This window comes from Lissotriton vulgaris, chromosome 1_1, assembly GCF_964263255.1.
Source record: "Lissotriton vulgaris chromosome 1_1, aLisVul1.2, whole genome shotgun sequence".
NCBI lineage: Eukaryota > Metazoa > Chordata > Amphibia > Caudata > Salamandridae > Lissotriton > Lissotriton vulgaris.
Genome location: NC_141685.1, coordinates 502241894 through 502264162, shown reverse-complemented (window position 1 = coordinate 502264162; position 22269 = coordinate 502241894). Strand labels below are relative to the sequence as shown.

The following is a 22269-nucleotide window of genomic DNA, read 5'->3' as shown; positions in this document are numbered from 1 at the left end:
GCTAACCAGTTCTAAAGTGCATGCTTTTCTCCCTAAACTATGATGAAATTGGTATATTCCTGATTGGCATATTTGTTGTTCAGTTAAACCCTTTTAAAGGAGAATAACTATACCCAGGGCCCGTACTTCAAATGCTACGAGTGGGCTCCAGGACTGATTGCGCCACCCACAGAGATAGCCTTTCAAATATGTCCCAGGACTGTCATTTCAGTGCCTGTGTGTGCAGTTTACTGCCGCTTTGACTTGGCATTTAAAACTACTCACCAAACCTTCAGCTCTCCTTTTATTACATATGTCACCCCTAAGGCGGGCCCTAAGTAAGCTTTAGGGCAGGGTGCCATGTAAGTAAAAGGTAGGACATGTACTTGTATGTTTTATAAGTTCTGGTAGTGACAAACAGACTATTTAGTTTTTCAGTACTTTGAGGCCTACCCTCTCGTAGGCCAGCATTGGGAATTCCTTAACCCCTTCCATGCTCATGACAAGGTCAGCTCGTCATGGGTGTTACCTGCGCTGTGCTTATAACGAGCTGACCTTGTCATGAACGATGGGAATTCATTGAATGCAGCACCGGGGGGGAAAACCCCTTAGCAGCCAAGGTGTTAATACACTTTTAAACTGCCATTTCTGATCAGCTCTTTCATGTTTCATATGTTGGGAATGCTAATGATAAATACTCCTTACTGGTGAAGTTGGATTTACATTACTGCTTTAGAAATGCTTTTTTGAGGAAGTGGACATTTTTCTGTACTTATTGCTCCTTTGGGACAATTCAGATCTCGCTCGGAAGGCCTCTGAATTGGATTTGGCTTTACCGGATCCAATTCGTAGCCCTCGTTTACAACCGAATCGTACACAGGTCCGAACGACCAAGTATGATGCGAAGTTTGCGTACGACCGAATAGTTTCCGTGACCTGAACCTGTCCGTACGACTCATATGTAGACAAAATGTGTTGCACAATGGAACCGGATTCCGACTGAGCGACTATGATGCACGATCCGGACAGCTGCTTCGTCTCTATCTCAGCTAGACAAATTAGCTGTGGGAAGCGTACTTCGGGGGGCCATAGCAGGCCCTCTTCACCTGGGGCACTCTGCATCTGTCACGGGGGTGTACCCATGGGTCCCCCCGATACAGGCATGCACAGTGTGGCGGGCACCACAGGGTGTACGCTTATCCCCACCCACCCCTTTTCTGCTACGGGAGCCTGTGTACGCATCTGTACACAGGCTCCCATAGAGTTCAATGGGAATCTGAGCGAAACGAGTCCATAAGCCTACGGCAGCATCGGACTCATTTGTTCGAACTCCTGGAGCACATTTCACTTGGAAAGCCCTCCGGATCCGAGTCATATGGAGGGCTTTCCTAGCATGATCAGAATCTGGCCCTTTGTGCCTAACAGCCTGTCTCCAATTGATGTCTGTCTTGGGTGACAGCTACACTTAAGTATTGGGTCTCTGACCCGCTAAAATCAGACTTTTTGATTCTTGAGCTAAACCTCTGTCAGATGGGCTGCTGTGCTGCCTAAGGTACTCAACTAGACTGCTTTTCTGAGAGGACTGCTTTTCTGCTTGTGCCCTGCTGCCTGCTGCTCCCTCACAACTGCGTTGATTGGAACAGATGCATCAATCTCAATACTGATGCAGAGGCTGTTCAACAACAGCATTTCTACTCTTCACAGGTCAACTACGATGCATTGCCTTCACTTTAGAGAAGCTACTTGATGACGCAGCAACCTGATTGCGGGGAAAATATCAATGCATTTAGCCCTCAGAGTCGAGGCTTTGCTCCATCAAAGATACTTTCTCAGCAAGCCCTGCATGGGTACTGAAGCCAGCCTGCCCTCCATCGTGGCCGGCATGAACTTTAGACCGCTAGTGACTTCTAAGCATTTTTCTTGCATTTAATCTTTAAAAAATCTTATCTTGAATTCTACTGATTGGGTGTTTGATGTTTACATCTTATTTAGCTCAGATAAAAATTCACTATTTTTCTAAACCTATGTGGAGTCGTTTCGTGGTGTATTCATTGTGGTACTGTGTATGTACTGCACAAATACTTTACACAGTACATTTTTAGAAAAGTCTGACTGCTTTGTGCCAAGCTACCAGAAGATGAGCATAGGTTATCTTTTAGTGTGTATCTAGCTTATGCTGAGTAGAGTTGTAGATCCTGCCTTGCCTCGGTGCACAACTCAGCCAACCAGGATTCCTATTTCCAACATTGCCAAAAAAAGATATTTCATTGTATCATTAATTTACCATCACATTTTGAGGTTCTACGGTAAACTCCCGTGAAATGCTTCAAAAACCCCGACCATATGTATAATGTTAGGGTGATTTTTCCTTCTTTTAGGGTCAGTGAGTCAGCCAGGTTTAATTACAATGCTTTTGCACAATGTTTCTTAACCTGTGGCTCATGGACCCCCATGGCTGTGACTGAATAAAATATTAAAGAATGTTAACAGATTAATAAAGTACATTTATATAAATAAGAAAACTCACATTTGAACATTTTAAACCGTTCTGTAAATGTGAGTGAATTCGGGACTAAAAATCAAGTTGGTATCCTTAGTTTGATTTGTGGGAGCAGCAGAATTACAGCAAACAGAATAGAGTGTGGAGGATGGGTGGCGTCAACTGAAGCACCAACAAAAACAGAAAGCCTGCAGTAGGAGCCAAAAACACACAGTGATATGTTTTAGCCTAGCATGGAATCTCCACGGATGTAACTATTGGTCTAGACTCTGACATGTATTGTTGTTGATACATAAACCACCTTGGCTTGTTGTAAATGAATCTAGGACCCTAGTGTAATTTTCCCGATTCATGCCCTTATATAGGTATAAATTACTCGATCCTTATATAGGCATAGAAATCATTACCATACTTGGACTGAGCCTATGCAGCCCAAATACGGTATGGCTACTTCCACTAAGTTCCAAGAATCAACAACGATTTCTTAGAGAAACCCGCCTTCAGCAGCTAGGAACTTCCCCTCGCCCGAATACTAATTTATCTAGGAAATCATGGAGTTTTCAAAAAACTTAGTCTTTGAGGGACGTTATTAAGTCCAATTATACGTCAAACCCGGCACCTTCAAAGTATAAATATGCCTACATTTGCCCAGACAAACACACGGTGGTTTGGAGCAGATCGACTAACTACTTGCCCGACGCCCTGCAGCAGCAAGTGCCGAAGAAAGCCGACCCTCCAGCTGACGCACTGAGAGACGCTGTCTTTTCTCTTGCCGAGAAATCCAGCTCCAGTGTTTCCAGGCTACCCTTGCGGGTCGCTGGGAAATCGAGTCCCGAGAGAGAGATACAAGACCTCCTTCATTCTAAAACCAAGGTACGGAGCTGATTAGACCCTCAGAGAATTCTTGTATAGATCCTTGGCAGAAAAATACTAAACTTAAGCTACTCCTCACTTACTTCTTCCCTTGTACTAGATTTAGGTTAGGTACACCAGGGTAGGCGTATTTTAGAAGCACCAGTTGAGTACTTTTAGTCGTTATTTTATTACTGTATGTATTTCATACGTTTTAGGCAATTTATGGCTTAGAAACCATATCATTCTTTTACAGTACTACTTTATAATACTTTTCGTATTTTATGCCCTGTACTTTATAACCAGTATTACGATTGTAGCAGTACATTTCTTATGCTTGAGAAAGAAGACTGTTCAATAAATACTTTTTATTGGAAACGCCCGTCTCTCTATTTTCTCAGCACCTCTGGTGAAACGAAGCATGCACGATTGACTGAGTAAAATAGTTATCTATTGTTTCCCCGCCTCTAGAGTTTGATTTCTTATTCTTGGGAAACAAAGTTGTCATGCGGTTGTCAGAAACTAATCCCTTCTTGTTTATTCGAGAACATTTCTAGTGACCTCTGAGCTAGCTGGCACTCACAATTAAGGTTAATATATACGATAGAGACTTGGTCGACCTCAGTCCTAGGTAAACTGTAGTATATGTTATTCCAATGTGCAGAACCTATTGGGAATATAGGAACTGGACTACAGGCTGAGGCGGACAAGCTGTAGGATTATATTTATACATGGTCTACTGATTTGAAGGTATAAAACTAATAAAGAAATGCATTAAAAAAATGTTACAGCCTAGCATATCACCTAGTCTTATAGATTTAAAAGTCACAACCTGCCCATTAAAATAAAAATGTAAAAAATTTGTTTATTATTTTTTTTTTAAATAATATATTTCATCATTCGTATATTTGATGTATTAAGCTGGTGATTCCAGTAATATTTGGTAGTTGTCCACAAAAAGTCAAAAGGTTAAGAACCGCTAAATCAAACAATTAAAAAGTAGTTCTTCGTGAAGCATTAAAAACAAACTACCAAAAATGATATGTATAAAGCGTTCATTTAAAAGACAACTGACGACTCATTACAGACCCCCTCATGGCCAACAGTAACTTGATGAATTATCATCTTTAGACTACCAAGCTTTCTCTCAATTTCTGTGCTCGTCTAAAGTAACTACAGAAACATGTGCGAGTTAAGAACGAATACATTGTGGAATGCGGTTGATAGGGTTTAAGGACCTGAATATCCAATTTTAAATAATGTGTTAAAAGAGCCAAAATACCAACTTAGAAGATATCCTGAGAGTAAGAATATATCACACAATTCAGGGCCAGATTTGTCCTAGGACTACAAGAAACTCCTTGCAAGTTGATTTGTAAGTAAATGAAAAGATGGATTACCTCTTCTGTTCGTGAAGCAAGCAGAACAGCGAGCCTCCAGATACATATTGTGTTACAATGGCAAATTGGCTGGGGTCATCCAAGCATGCACCAACAAACTGGATAACACAAGGATGGTTGAGTCGGCAAAGAATCGAGACCTCCCGACAAAACATGTCCACATCCGACTTGGAGCAGTAGGTATTGGCTCGATAGCTATAAAAAGTAAAGATAGAAAACCAGCCCCTGTTTAACTTATTTGATCAGAAGTGAAAATATACCACAAACACTGTAACTTGACAAAAGCTCACCGTTTAATAGCAACTATTCTGTTTCTGCACTTTCCCTTGTATACTTTTCCAAAAGAACCTGAAAGGTTTTTAAAAATTAATTGTAAATATTGATTTCATACAAATATAAATTGTCCTGAAAAAAGCTTAACTCTTTGCTTACCTGAGCCAATAATTTCATGGAACTCTAGGTCGGACAACTGGAGGTGAAAATGAGAAGGCAGACTGGCACGCAGAAGAAGAACATCTGCCTTTTCTGCAAAACAGAGGAAAGCCATACAAGTCAGTGCAAAGAGTTTGAAGCTTAAGCAAGTATTAAATTGCTGTGATAATGTGTTTTGCAGAACAGAAAATAATAGACATTTAAAGATATCGCTGCGTTTTATGCTACACGTGACAACCATAGATGGAGTCCACCGCTTGATAGGGCCATTTTAAACTGTTGGTATGATGCTGAACAGCTTTGGAGCTCTGACTTTTCTGTCCTGACCTGTGTACTTCTACCATTCTCCTGAGCACCATTGGACTCCACAACTGGAGGCCCTCAAGATTTAGCTGCTGTCCCCCTTCCCCTCCAATGACTATCTAACCTAGTCCACATCGGCACTTTGAACCAAAACACCTACAACTACACTGGTGACAGGCAAATCATAATAAAGCTTGAAAATCCATTGTTTCGACACTATTCAGACTCCTGTGCCACCAGGCAATAGTTACAAGTTGGTATGTAGTGGATGCTATAGCACCACCTTAAGTTAAAAATCAAAAAAACATGAATCTAAAATTCAAGTGCTCACCTGGGACAAATGTACTAAATATCACCAATCACCAATCAACCTTAGTGTCATGAGAAGTAATCTCACCATCGGCTCGCCATCATCCAAGAAAACCTGGGAAGCTAATGGAGTCACATGATGAATGCCTGGGCCTGGTCAGAAGTTTCTTGTTCCACAATGAATTGTAATATGAAGCCTTCTGGCTAGTACATGTCAAACTACAGAAAATACAGAAGGCAGCCGCTGGACAGCTCCTCAATCCACCTATTTGGAGTCAGATTTCCCAAGCAATCAAATGCATACGTGGCTGTCAGTTCATCGAGATACCTCCTTTAGAGCACAGTGAATGAAACTGGACCACTATTCCTTCAAAATAAACTCTGCAACTATTGGCAACAAAATATCACTTTGCTCCAGTCTTGCCTCACGTTTGATCAATCCTTTCTTCAAAAATCCTCGAACTGGCAGAAGTTCCTTCACTGCTCCAATGGTAGGATCTAGAAGACTATTCCTGCATCAGTATGTAGCATTAACAATGACCTAGAACTTTAGAGAATATAGAAAACCTGCCTATTCTCATTCACTTGTTTATGCGATTCAGATCACTGCTAATTATAAGTGTCCTGGGGCCTGTTGCTGCAGGTTGCAATTCATATAGTATACATCACAGTGAACTCCACTGATCACATACTATGGACTTTATGGGCAGCCTCAATATGGGACATTTCATAGACCTAAAAGAATGATACATATGTTGGCCTGTGTGCATTCTAATGTTCTCTGGTACACCTCCTTCTTTTGCCCAGTTCAGATTACCACACTTCGGGGCCCATTAGGATCGCGGACGGACTTGCCTCCGTCCGCGACCCCAGAGTAGGAGGGAACCTCCGCATGACCTGCGGAGTTCCCTCCTGTGCAATTAGGATGTGACCGCCACCGTGGCGGTCACATCCTCTATATTTAACATTGCGGCGGGTGCGGCTTCAAGCTGCACCCGCCGCAATGTTAAAAATGCATACATTGCATTTGTATGCAGAAAGCGGCAGGCACCGTGCGGTGCCTGCCGATTACTGCATACAAATGCAGGGGGGTACCATAGGTACCCCCCATGTGCACCCCCCAACCCCCTTCACCCAGGGGCCCCGCAACGGGCCCCTGCAGTGAAGTTCCATATGCTTTTCCACTGCAGAAAACCCGCCGCGGAAAAGCATGTTTTGACACCCATCCTAATATGGCTGGCGGTGTCTGAGAGACACCGCCACCATATTAGAGCTTTTCTGCCGCGGTTGTAAGCCAACCACAGCGGAAAAGCAGCGGACTGAAACCAGGACCCACCAGCCATCCTAATGTGGCGGTGGGTCTTTGGTGGGTCCGCAGCGGATTTTCCCCATCCTCCGGGCCGGCGGTGGCTTCCACGGCCCAGAGGATGCGGAAAATCCGCTATCCTAATAGGCCCCTTTGATAGTAGAACGTATTTGATCTTCTTACACCTCATCCAGTGACTTCCATATTGGTATAACCACACCCAAAGCCTTTCCAACCATGCGCTCTAATATTTTTCCACGAAGAGAGATGAATAAGAGCACTTCTAGACTTTGAAAGAGGTATGAAATGCTACATCAATTCTTAAATACAATAAAAAGCATTAAGATGTTATCTTAACACCACTACAGAATTGTGAAGCCACTTGCTGCATTAAAGCAGACATCGGGGCTGAACTTGCTTATGTATTGATTTCAATATAAAGCGGTGCTATCTGATGTCTTTCTGAACTCTTTTTTTCATTTAAATACAATATATGACTCTACGGTTGAGATGTGTGCATGAAAATCGCATCATCTATGGTTGCAAACAATAGAGCTTCTGTTGTAATTTGCACATTTCTTTCACTTTATAAAGGCCCTTGAGTTTTCTTTTTCATAACGCAGAGTAGACAGTGAAAGGAAAGACAAATTCAATACAACTAGTTTCCTCCTAAAGACCTCACTTTTAAATAATCAGAAAAATACCAGCCTAGGAAATACTGAAGCTGAGGTAACCGATTGATACTTGTCCATAACGCCACCCCAGTTACATAGTAAGGAGAATGATAGAACTTAAGTCCTATCCTGAGATCTTGATTACCTGCTATTTTTCCTTGTCAATATTTTAACAATAGGAGGCTAAGACATATTTTCGAAAGATCACCTAGTTTATTCTTTTAAATGTAACTACATTTTTATTATTGCTCTGAGTAAAAACACATTTTGAACAAGGAGGTAAGTTTGAAATTATCTGTTTGCAATGCAGAAAATCCCATATTTGTTTAGACCGTAAAGGGCAAATAACCTTTCCCTCTCCTTGGTAACTTGTAAGCCAGGGAACTCTAATTCTTAAAGTTGACTAGAAAGAGGTTATTTTGCTGTCCTGCAAGCTGTTTTAGAAAACAAATGATGAACGAGGCACCCCGGGTCAAGTATTCTAATGCTCATTTTTTTAATTATATGATGTTAGTTTATTGTCAATTTTCGAAATTACTGATTTGTATTTCATCATAAATAAATTGACACAAATATAGAACATTGGAAACCCCCCACCAACATGTGTTTCACGACTCATGTTGCTTTCTCAAGGCTGTAATGACACAAAAGATTAAAACATTTTACGCTGTTAAATATCCACATATTTTAAAGTTATATGTACAAAGAAAAGAGATCAATCAAACCTAGCTATTGAAGTGACCATTTGATATTTGTGATCATTACTGCAAAATGCTATTTGCAATAAACAGAATCCTCGCATTTTCAGGAAAACCATTAAAAATTGTATTTGAACCATTCATTGCTGCTGATTGATCAAATGACCCCAATAAAGTCTAGATTGACTTAATTAAATAGCATAATCACAAGAAGGTGAAGATCATAACATTGCCTACAAATAAGTATTATTTGTAGACATGTGCGTCTACAATAAAGTATTATTTATAGACGTGGATATTTTACAGCATAAACATGATTTTACTCATTTTATTTGTTTTTGTCATTTTATTTGCTTTGGTGACGTACTTTTTCTGAGTTTCTCTGTGTGGATTATTTTAGACAAGGCATAAAATATATTTGAATTAACTTATGATGAGATGCATATCGGTAATTTCAAAGAACCTGCATTCAAATATCTGACTTGGGGTGTCACCTTTGACTGTTTTTGTTGCTGTTATTTATACTTCTAATGGTAGTGGGCAACTACCATATTATGGTGCACCTGTACACTGTACACTGGACAGATTATCCCTTCCATTTGCCCAGAACATGTGTTGCGCGAAAAGTGAGTTGCCATGTGGGTAAGAAAGTTTCACCCATATTTATATTCCTTCAGATTTCATGAAAGTATGTTTCTACATTGCATGTTATTTTGAACAGTTTGCTGATTACCCTTTTGGTGAAGCAGGTGCGTCGTCGTGTGAAAGCATATTCCAGCTGCTTGGAACTTTGTGCGTTCAGAATTTAATCCAGATAGAAATAGATTAGGCAGTAGTTTTATTTAGAAAAGAATAGCATATTCTATTTCCTTCCAAGCATTATCTTTTGCAATGCCCTGCTATTTTGAAGATGATATTGCTATTGAATCAGGTTTTTCCAGCAGGAGTTTTAAATCCATAAAATGTTTTACCCTACTTTGATACCAGAGACCTTGAAGGCGAATATGAATTGACTAGTGATGTACAAGCCAGGATTTCACTTAAGCCATTACCTGTGGTTGAATTGAAAGCATTATATCTCAACAGGTTTCTAAGAAAACAGATTTGAATGGCGAGAGTGGGTTTTTGGCCTAAGTTTTCATGCCACAGGGGAGGATGCTAGAAGATATACTGTTTTGCTGCTAATAGGTACCATTAGTACCTTTGTTTTTCACCTGCTCTTGGCCTCCTTAAATTGACCAAAATTGTACATGGCATCAGTCAATCAAAACATATCAGTCACCATACATTGGGCATCAGCAATATAATTATATACCACGGTGATTATGGAAAATCAACATACTCAATGCTAGCATAAATGCAGTAATAACACTGCAAACCTTTGGCAATTCTCTGTGTCACAGGAGTGAATAATTCAACTCCGCTGACACAGAGAATTGCCAAAGGTTTGCAGTGCAGATGAAGGGGTTATCTGGCGGCATATTGGCAATGAGAGATCTTTCATGGGAGCACATGTGCATGTCCTACCAATGATTGTCATGTATGTGGATACTTGCGAACATGGTGAAATCAATTTCAATAATAATGGATGAGTAGCATTTGTGGATAAAGTTAATGTTTTCCAAGCTAACATGTGGGGTCATTACCGACCCATTTTCAGAAAATTATGAGCCGATATTCAGAGACAAACTAGTTACTGATTAACAAAAAATGTACAATTTATCTTAATGGGCCACACACACACCGTGATCCAAGGCTCAAGTCGGGGGTACATGCAGGTACACAGCATCCCCCCACTCTTTTCACAGAGTGGACGTGGCCCCCCCGCCAAGACGTTGGGCCACGCAGAAATATGCTGAACTTGTCCCGGTGTCATTTTCAGACACCGAGACACGTTCAGCAGCACCTGCACGTTGTCTGTTTTCCATTCACATCAGCAACATGCAGGCAGCGAGGGAGCCTTTTTTCACCTCCAGCTGGGCCAAAGTTAAGGGTCCATCAAGCCTCTTTTTTTTGTATATGCTGACTGGGGGCTGCCTGGACCCTTACATTTAAATGTAAATGCCACAGAGGTAAACAAAGGCACACAGATTGCCTTCTCTTCACTAGTACTTAAGAGAGGCATGCTTTTGCCTTTTTTTCTGTCCCTGTATATATATGCAGACACTGTAGGACTGTCAGATGGGTTAGTTTCTTCCAGTATTTACACAAATAATTCAAATAGCACTATTTTATTTCTTTTATAGTGCTATGTCGTGACGTATGAGGTGATTTGCATATTGTCTTACTTGGTCAGTCCCCCCACTTCTTTTTATAGGACTTGTACCCTGCTGTGATCAATTTAAACATAATGATGAAGCTGGTACAGAATAGAATGGCAAGTAAGCCCTATGAAGGGAAACCATCCACACAAAGGGATCAGCTACTTTGACTATCTGGGCATCCGTTTTTATCTGGTATGTATTGACCCCCTGCATACTAAGTTGGAGAGTCTCATGGGACATATTAGTGCCTATGATCATCCGATACACCAGAAGCCTTTGCGGCAATGCGAGTACCCAAGGCAAGTTCAAAGCTATATATGGACCAGAAATGTAAGGATGCCTGGAAAACAACGACTGCTCAGATTGGTCACTTTTGTATTGAAACACGGTTAGTCTTTCAACCGGCAAATATCTATAGTGTCTGCGTTTACCAAAATAGGGGCCTGCCCCATAAACAACCAGATGACTGATGCTTTAGTAAAATTAACAAGTCAAAACAAGCTCGATTTACATGTCAATAAAGCTCAAATGACCCACCGGTGATGAGTCTGTGTATCTTCAGTCCTTGTGATTTATCACACTCCAGAATATCTGCGAGGCCTCTGCAGCCAGTGTTAATCAACCTTTTTAGGCATGGGTTGAGATTTGAATTTTAAATGAGGTGGTGCATAGCTCCCTGGCGTGCAGACACTTTAAGGTAAACCATTCTAGGGTCATGAGAAATATCTAACCACAGGCTACATACTAGAGCCAAATGCTGTATATATGCAGGAGCAGTTCAAATGACTACTAGGTACGACTAAACCAAGTGGGAGGCATTGTTGGGACCTGTGATTACGAGACTGGTCGGAACTTGGCTTACTTCATTTGCGCTTGTTATCCTGCTAGAAAAAAAGTTAGTTAAACGTTGCTATAACCTATTTTTTAAACAATATTATTTGGTATATCTCCCTTAACCCACGGTAAAATATAGTTCCTTGAAGTTGATAGCTCGTTACAGGGCTATCATGGCGTAATGAACAACAAATCCAAATGCAGGACGTCAGCGGCTTCTCGTTGAGCCCCGAAGAGCTGGCGTCCGCAAGCGTGGGTTCCGGAGGTCGGGACAAGGGTCTTCGGGCCCTTCAAGTAACACGCATTGCAGGTCAAACTCCTCGACGTTGAAGTCAGGAGTGCGGGCCTCGGCAGGCATCGGGACTGCTGTGCGAAGTGCAGCGGTGCGGAATGCAGTGCCCAAGATCACGGTGCAGGCTGCTGCTCGGTGACAGTCATCCAGCAGCATTGGTGAGACCATGGTTGCGGTACAAAGTGATGCAATGCTCATCGCGGTGCTGGCATGTCACGGTGCAAGCAGCAGCGGCATCGTTGTTGCAGTATTGCTGTCGTTGGCTGACAAACTGGAGTTAATGGCGACAGCATTGCTAGGCAAAGGATGCAGTGCGGAATGAGGGCTGTGCGTTGTGAAACTTATAAGCAGTGCCCCGAAACACAGTGCCAGCAGCAGCCTCGTTATCAGCGGGGAGCGTCGGTGTGGGTGATATTTGGGCGGTGGCATAAAGCAAGGCAGTGCGGTGCCCACACGTCGCTGTGCAAGCAGCGGCTCAGTGGGGGCATTGTTGGTGCCTTTGGGACACGGAGTCTGCTGCAGCGTCATTGACAGCGTCGGGTTGCTTTTTCTTCTGTTGCAGCACAAAACACACAGTACCCGGTGCTGGTAGCAGATACACTTGAGGTGTTTGCTGTTCCTGATACTTCTTGAACAGGGGGCAAGCTCTACTTCAAGCCCTTTGAAAAAACTCACAAAAAGAAGTTGCAGAACGTTCAGTCCAGCTCTTTCATTGCCAAAGACAGAAGCAGCCACTGCAGGCCAATACAGCAAAGCACACTGCAAAATGGTAGTTCCTCCGCACAGCTTCGACAGCTCTTCTTCTTGGCAGTCTTCATAGTCCCAAAGGGTTCTCTGAAGTCCTTTATCTCCCTGTGACTTCCAAAAGGAGGCAAGCTCTACTTCGAGCCCTTGGAGAAAACTCTAACAGCAGGATAATCCAATCCAGTCCTCTCCCAGCCCAAGACAGAAGCAGCGAGCAGCAGGCCAACACAGCAGAGTACATAGCAAAATGGCAGTTCCTCCTGGCAGCTTTTCTAGCTCCTCTTCCCTGCAGGTTCCTTAAATCAGCAGTAATCTAAAATTCTGGTGTCTGGGCCCCACTTTTTATAGCACAAATTCCTTGGTTCTCTGGTGGTAGAGAATCTCTTTGTCCATCCAAAACCAGTTATGTCCTGATTACTGCAGCTTCCTAGCAGGAGGTGGAGACAGCATTGTCCAAGGCAGACAGGACCTATTCAGGTGCAGGGGAAATCTTCTCCCACTACTCTAAAGGTCCACCAGACCTATTGAGGTGCTAGTGAAAACTCCTCCCACTACACCGAATGCAGCCCAGGTCTATTCAGCCTGGTTTGTTTATTTATTTATTTATTTATTGTGACTTATATAGCGCACTATAACCCAGGGGTCTCTAAGCGCTTTGTTAGGATCAGCTGTTGAAATAAAAGAATGTGTATGTTCATCATTTAAACCATTCTGATGTACATCATTGGTCAAGCTGGAACAGGTAAAAGTTTTTTAATTCAAGTTTTGACCAGGTATCTTAAAAAAACTACTGGTTCACATTTATCTTGTGTGGTAACAGCTTCAACTGGATTAGCGGCACACAATGTTAAAGGAATTACTTTGCATAGATTACTGATGTTACCAGTTGAGCATGCTAATAAATTAGAATATCAGAAGTTGTCTGAAGAAGCTTCTTATGAAGTGTCAAGAGTGCTTAAGATGAAACTTTTAATTATTGATAAGGTGAGCATGGTCCCAAACTTATTGCTTACCTTCGTACATTTAAGAACAGGTATTTTAAAACAGATTACAACGTTCTCCTTGGAGGAAAACATTTAATTGTATTTGGAGGTCTGCTACAGCTAACTCCTGTAAAAGGAGAACCAATCTTTAAAACTCTTCTACATGAAGACACTAGGAAATCTTTGGTAAGTATTGGAAATGTGAATATCTGGTTAAATTTTGAATATAAAGAACTCACTCAGAATATGCAAAAAGCAAGTGATGAAGATTATGAAAGTATTCTGAAAGATGTAAGAATTGGTGTTCCAAGCAAACATGGTAAACAATCTTTACAAAGTCGTCTACTACAGAACTTATTTACAACTGAAAACACACCAGCAGCAGTAATGTACAAGAACATTGCAGAAAAAAGTCTATAGTTTGCTTAATGCCTACAGTGCAAGAGTGTTCTAAATTTAATCAAGAGCTTTTGAAATTGGAAAATCAAGAAAAAGTTCACATTGAAGCTATTGATAAAATCGAGCATCAAGGATTAACACTTCTTCTTTCAAATAAACAACAGACTAAATTGGATTCTTTGGAAAAGTTTGTATCAAAAACTGCTGGCTCATAAAAAAAATTAGATGAATGTATAAACTGTCGGGTAATTTTGATGTGTAATTTGAATATTGAAGACGGTTTAGTGAATGGAGCAATGGGGAAAGTTGTTGAATTTGTAAAATATCAAAACAGAAGTGCAAATGAATTCATGAAAATTAAATTTGATCAGATTACAGAGGTACGACAGATTAGGCATTGTTCAGTACGTTTTTGCTGGTAAAAGACTTGTATGTTTGTAAAAAACAGTTTCCTTTCTCTTTAGCATATGCAATAACCATTCATAAATCTCAATGTTTAAGTGTGTTAATAATGCTTTAGTAAATGTTGGAAGAACTGTGTTTAAAGAGGGAATGGCATATGTTGCATTATCTCGAGTTAGAACATTGTCTGGTTTGTATTTAATTGATTTCGATGAAAAAAAGGTTAGTGCTGATGTAACTTGTGTAAGAGAATATAAGAGAATATAATCTTTAAGAAGACTTTATGTACCAACTTCAGGTGAATATCCTATGTATGAAAAACCTGTTGTGTGTTTAAAACACAAACATGTTGATGAATCAAGTGTGGTTCAAAAGCAGAAACAAATTCAAGAGAAAAGAAAACATGTAAAGAAACAGAAAATACAAACAAGTGATGATGTTGTGGGATACCAATTAGAAAATGCTTCTGGTGTCAACTGCGATGGTAATGTTATTCTAAACATGATATTTTATCTAGAAGATCTTTATGGTGAAATTATGGAAAGTCAGGAAAAAAGATTATGTTCTGCACTTAATGCTTTATTTCAACAATTGAGAACTGACAGAAGTAAGATCCATACTGCTTCTGGTATTCGCCAAATCTTGGATACATGTATTGGATCTGTAACGTTCAGCCCTAATATGCAACAAGATGCACAAGAGTTTCTGATGGTTATGCTTGGAGTATTAGAACATAAAGGAATCCAGATTGAGAGTTTATTTGGACTCAGTTACAAATGGGATCATAAATGTGAACAGTATTCATTAACTTCAAGGACTATAGTTGACAGAGAACTGTTTCTATATTTAACATTACCTGACTGCAAATCTGTACCTTTTACAATATTAGTAAAAGAAACAAATCATGTTATGAAATGTTCTCGTTGTCAATCAGAAATGTTATCTACATTATGCTTACAAAGATTTGGAAAATATGTAATTTTAATGCTACAATGCTGTAGACCAAATGGAAGAAACGTGGAAACGAAAATTAAAACTTTTGTTGCTAGTCAAGTATCTATTTCTGGAAGAACTTTCCCAAAACTGGCCATTGTTTTCCATTCTGGAGCTACTACCACATGTGGACATTTTACTGTATTTAAAATGCAATAATGGTTGGAGTCACTGTAATGATACACACTTATGAATTACCCAACTCGTACTTAATTTTTCCGAAACAAAAATTTTAGATGCATTATTCGGCCTAGAGGGAAAATGTGAAGATGCTTTAAGGAATTCCTATTGGATGATTTAAAAAAAAAATTGACACATTATTGGGCCTTGAGAAAAATTTTTAACAGAAACTACAGAGTGAAGAAAAGATTTAAAAATTATGAATAGTATTGGATATGCTATTTGTGCTATTTCTTATTGTGCTTGCAAGATTTGTTTTTCTTAACAATCTAGATGATTGTTTTTTTCCAAGATGTTTATGATGATACTACACTAACATCAACGTGAATGGTAAAGTTAAGTAGAATCTGATAACAGCAAAAAAGAGAAAAAATATGTTTTCAAAATGTTAAATTATGTTGTATTATTTGATAAGTAACACTGTAATTTGTGAAATATATTACATTACACAACAATTTTACAGTTTATTTTCTTTTATGTAGTGGGAAAGTAAAGAAAACCAAGTACTAATGACAAATAGCAGAATAGTAGTTTAATATTGAAAAAACCTTTGATATTCACTGAAGAAACATTGGTTTTTACAGATGTTATAGTTAGAAATTAGCTTTTAAAAACCTTTAAAATTAACTGAAAAAAATAGGTTTTTCAGACATTATAGTTTGAAATTAGCATTTAAAAAACCTTTGAAATTTACTGAAAGAAACATAGGTTTCAGGGATGTTATAGTTATAAATTCGCTTTTAAAAAACCATTGAAATTCACTGAAAAAAACCCATAGGTTTCAGGGACGTTATAGTTAGTTGGACATTTTACTCATACAAAACCAGAGAAATTCCACCATTATAGGTAGTTCAGCTAACTATAGCACGCACCCCCACAATGCACTGCTCATGATGTAACATATTACATATTTCATGACATGGTTAGTGACATCACTGATGACCTCACTGATGACATCTCAAATAACATCACTAACAAAAGGTAGAAATGAAAAAGAAAAAAACAAAGGAGACCGGAGTAAATAGGCTAAGAAAATAAAAGTGAATCCAGGAGTAGTCCGGGGTTATCTGCCACTAAAATAGATGAATGGGGAATTAAGAAAAATGCAAACAAAAGTAAAATATAGATGGGCATGCTATTATTACTGTTAAATTATGGAAGAGTAAATATACATGGGATTCCAGAACTGGATAAAACCTTCTGGCATGATGGAGGTTCTGGTGGAGATCAAAGCTATACTATTTCTCCCATTGGCCTTTTCGTTGGTCTTTTCTGCTTGTCTTGAAAGAAGGAAAATAAAAGAAGACACTAACAAGTACTATCACTCATAGTAAACACATGTAAAAGTATGCAAACAAATATACAGCATCAGTAATGGCCAGGCCCCCTTTTATCTATGATCAGTCCTACACATACCTACAAGTGATACTTCTCTCCTACCTTCATATATTTTTCAATGTTTCCACATTAAAGCTATCCATTGTTAGAAATAGGGGGTCTCTAGTTGGCAGAGGAAGGTACCTTTGTCCAAATCGGGACCCTTGCTTCTAATCAGGTTAAGGGGGATACACACTTTAGACAACCCCTGCCAACCCCCTTGATAGCTTGGCACGACCAGGCAGGCTTATCCCAAAGGCAATATGTAAAGTATTTGTACCAACACTCACAGTAACACAGAGAAAACATAACAAATGGACACCACACCAATTTAGAAAAATAAAATACCTTTATCTAAAGTAAACAAGACCAAAACGACGGAAATCCAACATACACAGTTAAAAATATGACTTTCAAAAGGTTTCAAGAACTTGTACCACAGAAAACTATGGATGTGTGACTTTTCACCAAAGTGCCTGTAGATGCATCAAAGTTCCAAAGCCAAACAGCTGCAGAGTTGGAAAACAATGAAATGCGATACTCCTGAGACCTTGGGGAGGAGATGCAACAGTTCTGTGACACGTACAGTTGCATCCAATCTGGTCTGTATGGGGAGTGATGCCTGGATTCTTCGTGACAGTTCCAGTTCCTAGGTGATGCATTGGAAAAGCGCGCACAGGTACGATGCATGGAAATCCGGGATGCGCATGCGATCGATGGGGCGGCAACGAGCGGCGCTGCATCTGTCCTCTTCAGCCGCAATCCCTCGATGCATCAATGTTAGCAGTTCTTCACGTTACATCTTTCTTCCAGGTCCCAAACAGCAGCAACAACCTCCAGAGACCCAAACAAAACTGGCAAAGGCACCTCTTGGCAGGCTAGAACGCATAGCAGTAGAGATCAGGGGAGCTGGGAGTAAAGTCTTTGTGTCACTGATACTTCAGAATAGGAGGCCAGCTCACTTCAGTCCCTCGGAGGTCTCCTTCAAGCAGGGGACACAGCACACAGCAAAGTCCTTCTCCTTTTCTTGGCAGAAACAGCAACTGCAGGCAAACCCCAGACACACAGCAAGGGCTGTACTTCTCTTCAGTCTCACCAGCTCTTCTCCTTGGCAAAGATTCCATTTGAATTCCAGGAAATATCTAAAATCTGGGGTTTTGGATCTGATACTTATACCCCAAATGCTGTTCTCTTTGTGCAAGGGGCTCTGAGGCCAGTTAAAACCATTTCTGGGGGTAATCTGCAAGTGCTCAATACCATCCCTTGTTAGTGTGAGCCTTGGCTCCAGACACACCACAGGGGGCGGAGCCAGCATTGTGGAAGGCAGGCACTGCCCTATTCAGGTAAAGGTGCTACTCCTCCCACCACTTCAAATGCAGATCAGGCCCATTCAGCCAGTTGCTGACCCATCCAGACACCTTGGAGCCACTGCACCTCCCAGCCCCTGTCACTCCAAAGCCAGACAGTCAATCTACAAACAGGCAGAGGCACACAGAATGGTTGAACAAGAAAATAGCCACTTTCTAAAAGTGGTATTTTCAAACACACAATTTAAAAACTATCTTTACTAAAAGATGTGTTATTAAATCCTAAGTTCCGGGATACCAAATTCAATTTTTCTATCTTATCCCTATGAGAAGATATGCTTGTAAGATGTTACAAAGCATTCTGAGGTTCGGTGAGAATCGGAACGAGTTTTGGGCTTGTTCGGATATAGATGAGTTTGGTATCTACGAACCGTAAATGATGAAATTAGTAGATGTACGTGTTTTCGCTACACTACTTGGAAGGGTTCGTCTTATTTACGGGTTTTTCATCTGAACCTTCGGGTTCCATTTTAGATATGGCATCCATTTTGTTTCTTGCCCTCACGTAGCCGGTGAACGGACAATGTCCGCTTGATGACCCTGGGAGTCCCAAGCTCTAGCGGAAGATGCATATTCCTTTGTGACTTGCCTGACTCCGTGTGAGGCGGCCGCTCCACCCTCCCTCCTGGATCCATAGCGCTGATTGTGGTATCGTAGCGCTGCTCCCCACCTCTGGCATAATTGATTTTGCACTAATTAGATCTGCACCCGCTCTGTCTGCGTAGCGCTCAGCATTACTCTGCTTAAAGTGCGATTACTACGTGAATTGTGTTTTATACGCATTGTTTAGCCTGATTTGCATATAGCATCTAGGAAAGCTGTGCACTGCTTTCACTTAACTGAAACTGCTATTGTGCCCATGTTCCAGCGCCAGCTCGCATCTCCCGGTCCTGTGGTTGTTTATCTCCCCGTCCATTTTGTTGTGCCTGCAGCCCGTCCCTCCCCCTTCGCTCCCGCCTCCCAGCTCCCCCTCCCACCCACGAGATACCAGGATCGTCTCAGCCGAGGAACCTCCGTGACTTGCCTGACTCCGTGTGAGGCGGCAGCTCCACCCTCCCTCCTGGATCCATAGCGCTGATTGTGGTATCGTAGCGCTGCTCCCCCACCTATGGCATAATTGATTTTGTACTAATTAGATCTGCACCCGCTCTGTCTGCGTAGCGCTCAGCATTACTCTGCTTAAAGTGCGATTACTACGTGAATTGTGTTTTATACGCATTGTTTAGCCTGATTTGCATATAGCATCTAGGAAAGCTGCGCACTGCTTTCACTTAACTGAAACTGCTATTGTGCCCGTGTTCCAGCGCCAGCTCGCATCTCCCGGTCCTGTGGTTGTTTATCTCCCCGTCCATTTTGTTGTGCCTGCAGCCCGTCCCTCCCCCTTCGCTCCCGCCTCCCAGCTCCCCCTCCCACCCACGAGATACAAGGATCGTCTCAGCTGAGGAACCTCCGTGACTTGCCTGACTCCGTGTGAGGCGGCCGCTCCACCCTCCCTCCTGGATCCATAGCGCTGATTGTGGTATCGTAGCACTGCTCCCCCACCTCTGGCATAATTGATTTTGCACTAATTAGATCTGCACCCGCTCTGTCTGCGTAGCGCTCAGCATTACTCTGCTTAAAGTGCGATTACTACGTGAATTGTGTTTTATACGCATTGTTTAGCCTGATTTGCATATAGCATCTAGGAAAGCTGCGCACTGCTTTCACTTAACTGAAACTGCTATTGTGCCCGTGTTCCAGCGCCAGCTCGCATCTCCCGGTCCTGTGGTTGTTTATCTCCCCGTCCATTTTGTTGTGCCTGCAGCCCGTCCCTCCCCCTTCGCTCCCGCCTCCCAGCTCCCCCTCCCACCCACGAGATACCAGGATCGTCTCAGCTGAGGAACCTCCGTGACTTGCCTGACTCCGTGTGAGGCGGCCGCTCCACCCTCCCTCCTGGATCCATAGCGCTGATTGTGGTATCGTAGCGCTGCTCCCCCACCTCTGGCATAATTGATTTTGCACTAATTAGATCTGCACCCGCTCTGTCTGCGTAGCGCTCAGCATTACTCTGCTTAAAGTGTGATTACTACGTGAATTGTGTTTTATACGCATTGTTTAGCCTGATTTGTATATAGCATCTAGGAAAGCTGCGCACTGCTTTCACTTAACTGAAACTGCTATTGTGCCCGTGTTCCAGCGCCAGCTCGCATCTCCCGGTCCTGTGGTTGTTTATCTCCCCGTCCATTTTGTTGTGCCTGCAGCCCGTCCCTCCCCCTTCGCTCCCGCCTCCCAGCTCCCCCTCCCACCCACGAGATACCAGGATCGTCTCAGCTGAGGAACCTCCGTGACTTGCCTGACTCCGTGTGAGGCGGTCGCTCCACCCTCCCTCCTGGATCCATAGTGCTGATTGTGGTATCGTAGCGCTGCTCCCCCACCTCTGGCATAATTGATTTTGCACTAATTAGATCTGCACCCGCTCTGTCTGCGTAGCGCTCAGCATTACTCTGCTTAAAGTGCGATTACTACGTGAATTGTGTTTTATACGCATTGTTTAGCCTGATTTGCATATAGCATCTAGGAAAGCTGCGCACTGCTTTCACTTAACTGAAACTGCTATTGTGCCCGTGTTCCAGCGCCAGCTCGCATCTCCCGGTCCTGTGGTTGTTTATCTCCCCGTCCATTTTGTTGTGCCTGCAGCCCGTCCCTCCCCCTTTGCTCCCGCCCCCCAGCTCTCCCTCCCACGCTCCGCCCCCTCCACTATCCATTAATGCCAGATGTCCCAACGCGCAGCGTCCACGCGCTGCGGCCGCGCCGAAGGTGCGCCAAAGGTAAGCCCGTCTACGCCCGTCCGCGCCTGGACCGGCCCAGCACCAGACCCCCTGGTCCACGCAATGCCCAGCCCTCCTGCATTACTTACGACGCCTCCACCCTCCTAGCTCTTAACCCCGGCCGACTCTCCAACTGCGCCCAAGCCGCTCCTGGACACACCCATGGACCCTTCACATGCTTCTCCTGCAAGTTCGAGGGCACCAAGAAAAACTCCTAATCCACCATCACACAACAGATATCTCACCCCAACCACCTAAAATGCATCCTGCTCAACACCCGCTCAGTCCACAGACACGCCATCGACCTCTGGAACCTACTAGACACCATTTCTCCCGACGTCGCCTTCCTAACAGAAACATGGATGAACGCCTCATCAGCCCCAGACATCACCATTGCCATCCCGGAAGGATACAAGATCATCCGTAAGGACCGCACCGACCAAACAGGAGGGGGCATCGCTATCGTCCATAAGAACTCAATCCGCATCTCAACCATCTCAGACGTCAACCTTACCAGCGCCGAACACCTCCACTTCCAGATCCACACCGACCCCAAGACCACATTCAGAGGCACCCTCCTCTACCGACCTCCAGGACCCCGTGCACAATTCAGCGACGTTCTCCCTGACTTTATCACCCCACACGCCCTCCCCTCTGAGGAATACATTCTGCTGGGAGACCTCAACTTTCACCTGGAAAAGAGCAATGACAGCAACGCCACCTCCCTCCTGGACAATCTCGCCAACCTCGGACTCAAACAACTTGTCACTACGCCCACCTACATCGCAGGTCACACACTCGACCCTATCTTCACCTCCAGCAAACATATCTCCTTCAGTCACACCACTACTCTCCATTGGACGGACCACAGCTGCGTACACTTTATCTACAATAAGACCACAACTCAGAACCATCCTCAACCTACTCTGCGAAGAAACTGGAACAAAATCACCATCGACCAGATCTCCTCATCGCTTCTTCAAAACCCCCCTGCCCACTCCTCAAACCCTGACCAAGCAGCCATTAACCTCACCCAATGGCTATCCAACACCGCCGACATCCTAGCACCGCTGAAAAAACGTCAAATCAAACTAGGCAGCAAAAACGCCTCCTGGTTCAACGATGATCTTAAGAAATCGAAGAAACTCTGTCGCTCCCTCGAGAAGGTCTGGAA

The 22269-nt window shown here is 42.6% G+C and overlaps 1 protein-coding gene across 2 annotated transcripts in view; it reads right to left on the bottom strand.

Annotated features, from left to right (window-relative positions):
• The window catches only part of LOC147747399 (serine/threonine-protein kinase TNNI3K), a 2862006-nt gene that overhangs the window by 1527934 nt on the left and 1311803 nt on the right, over window positions 1-22269 (bottom strand). For both annotated transcript variants that reach the window (XM_086953863.1, XM_086953861.1), the window contains 3 exons: window positions 5164-5256; window positions 5022-5079; window positions 4732-4926 (listed from right to left, as the gene is read on the bottom strand). In XM_086953863.1, the coding sequence (XP_086809989.1) occupies window positions 4732-4926; window positions 5022-5079; window positions 5164-5256 (346 nt within the window). The remainder of the gene's footprint in view (window positions 1-4731; window positions 4927-5021; window positions 5080-5163; window positions 5257-22269) is intronic.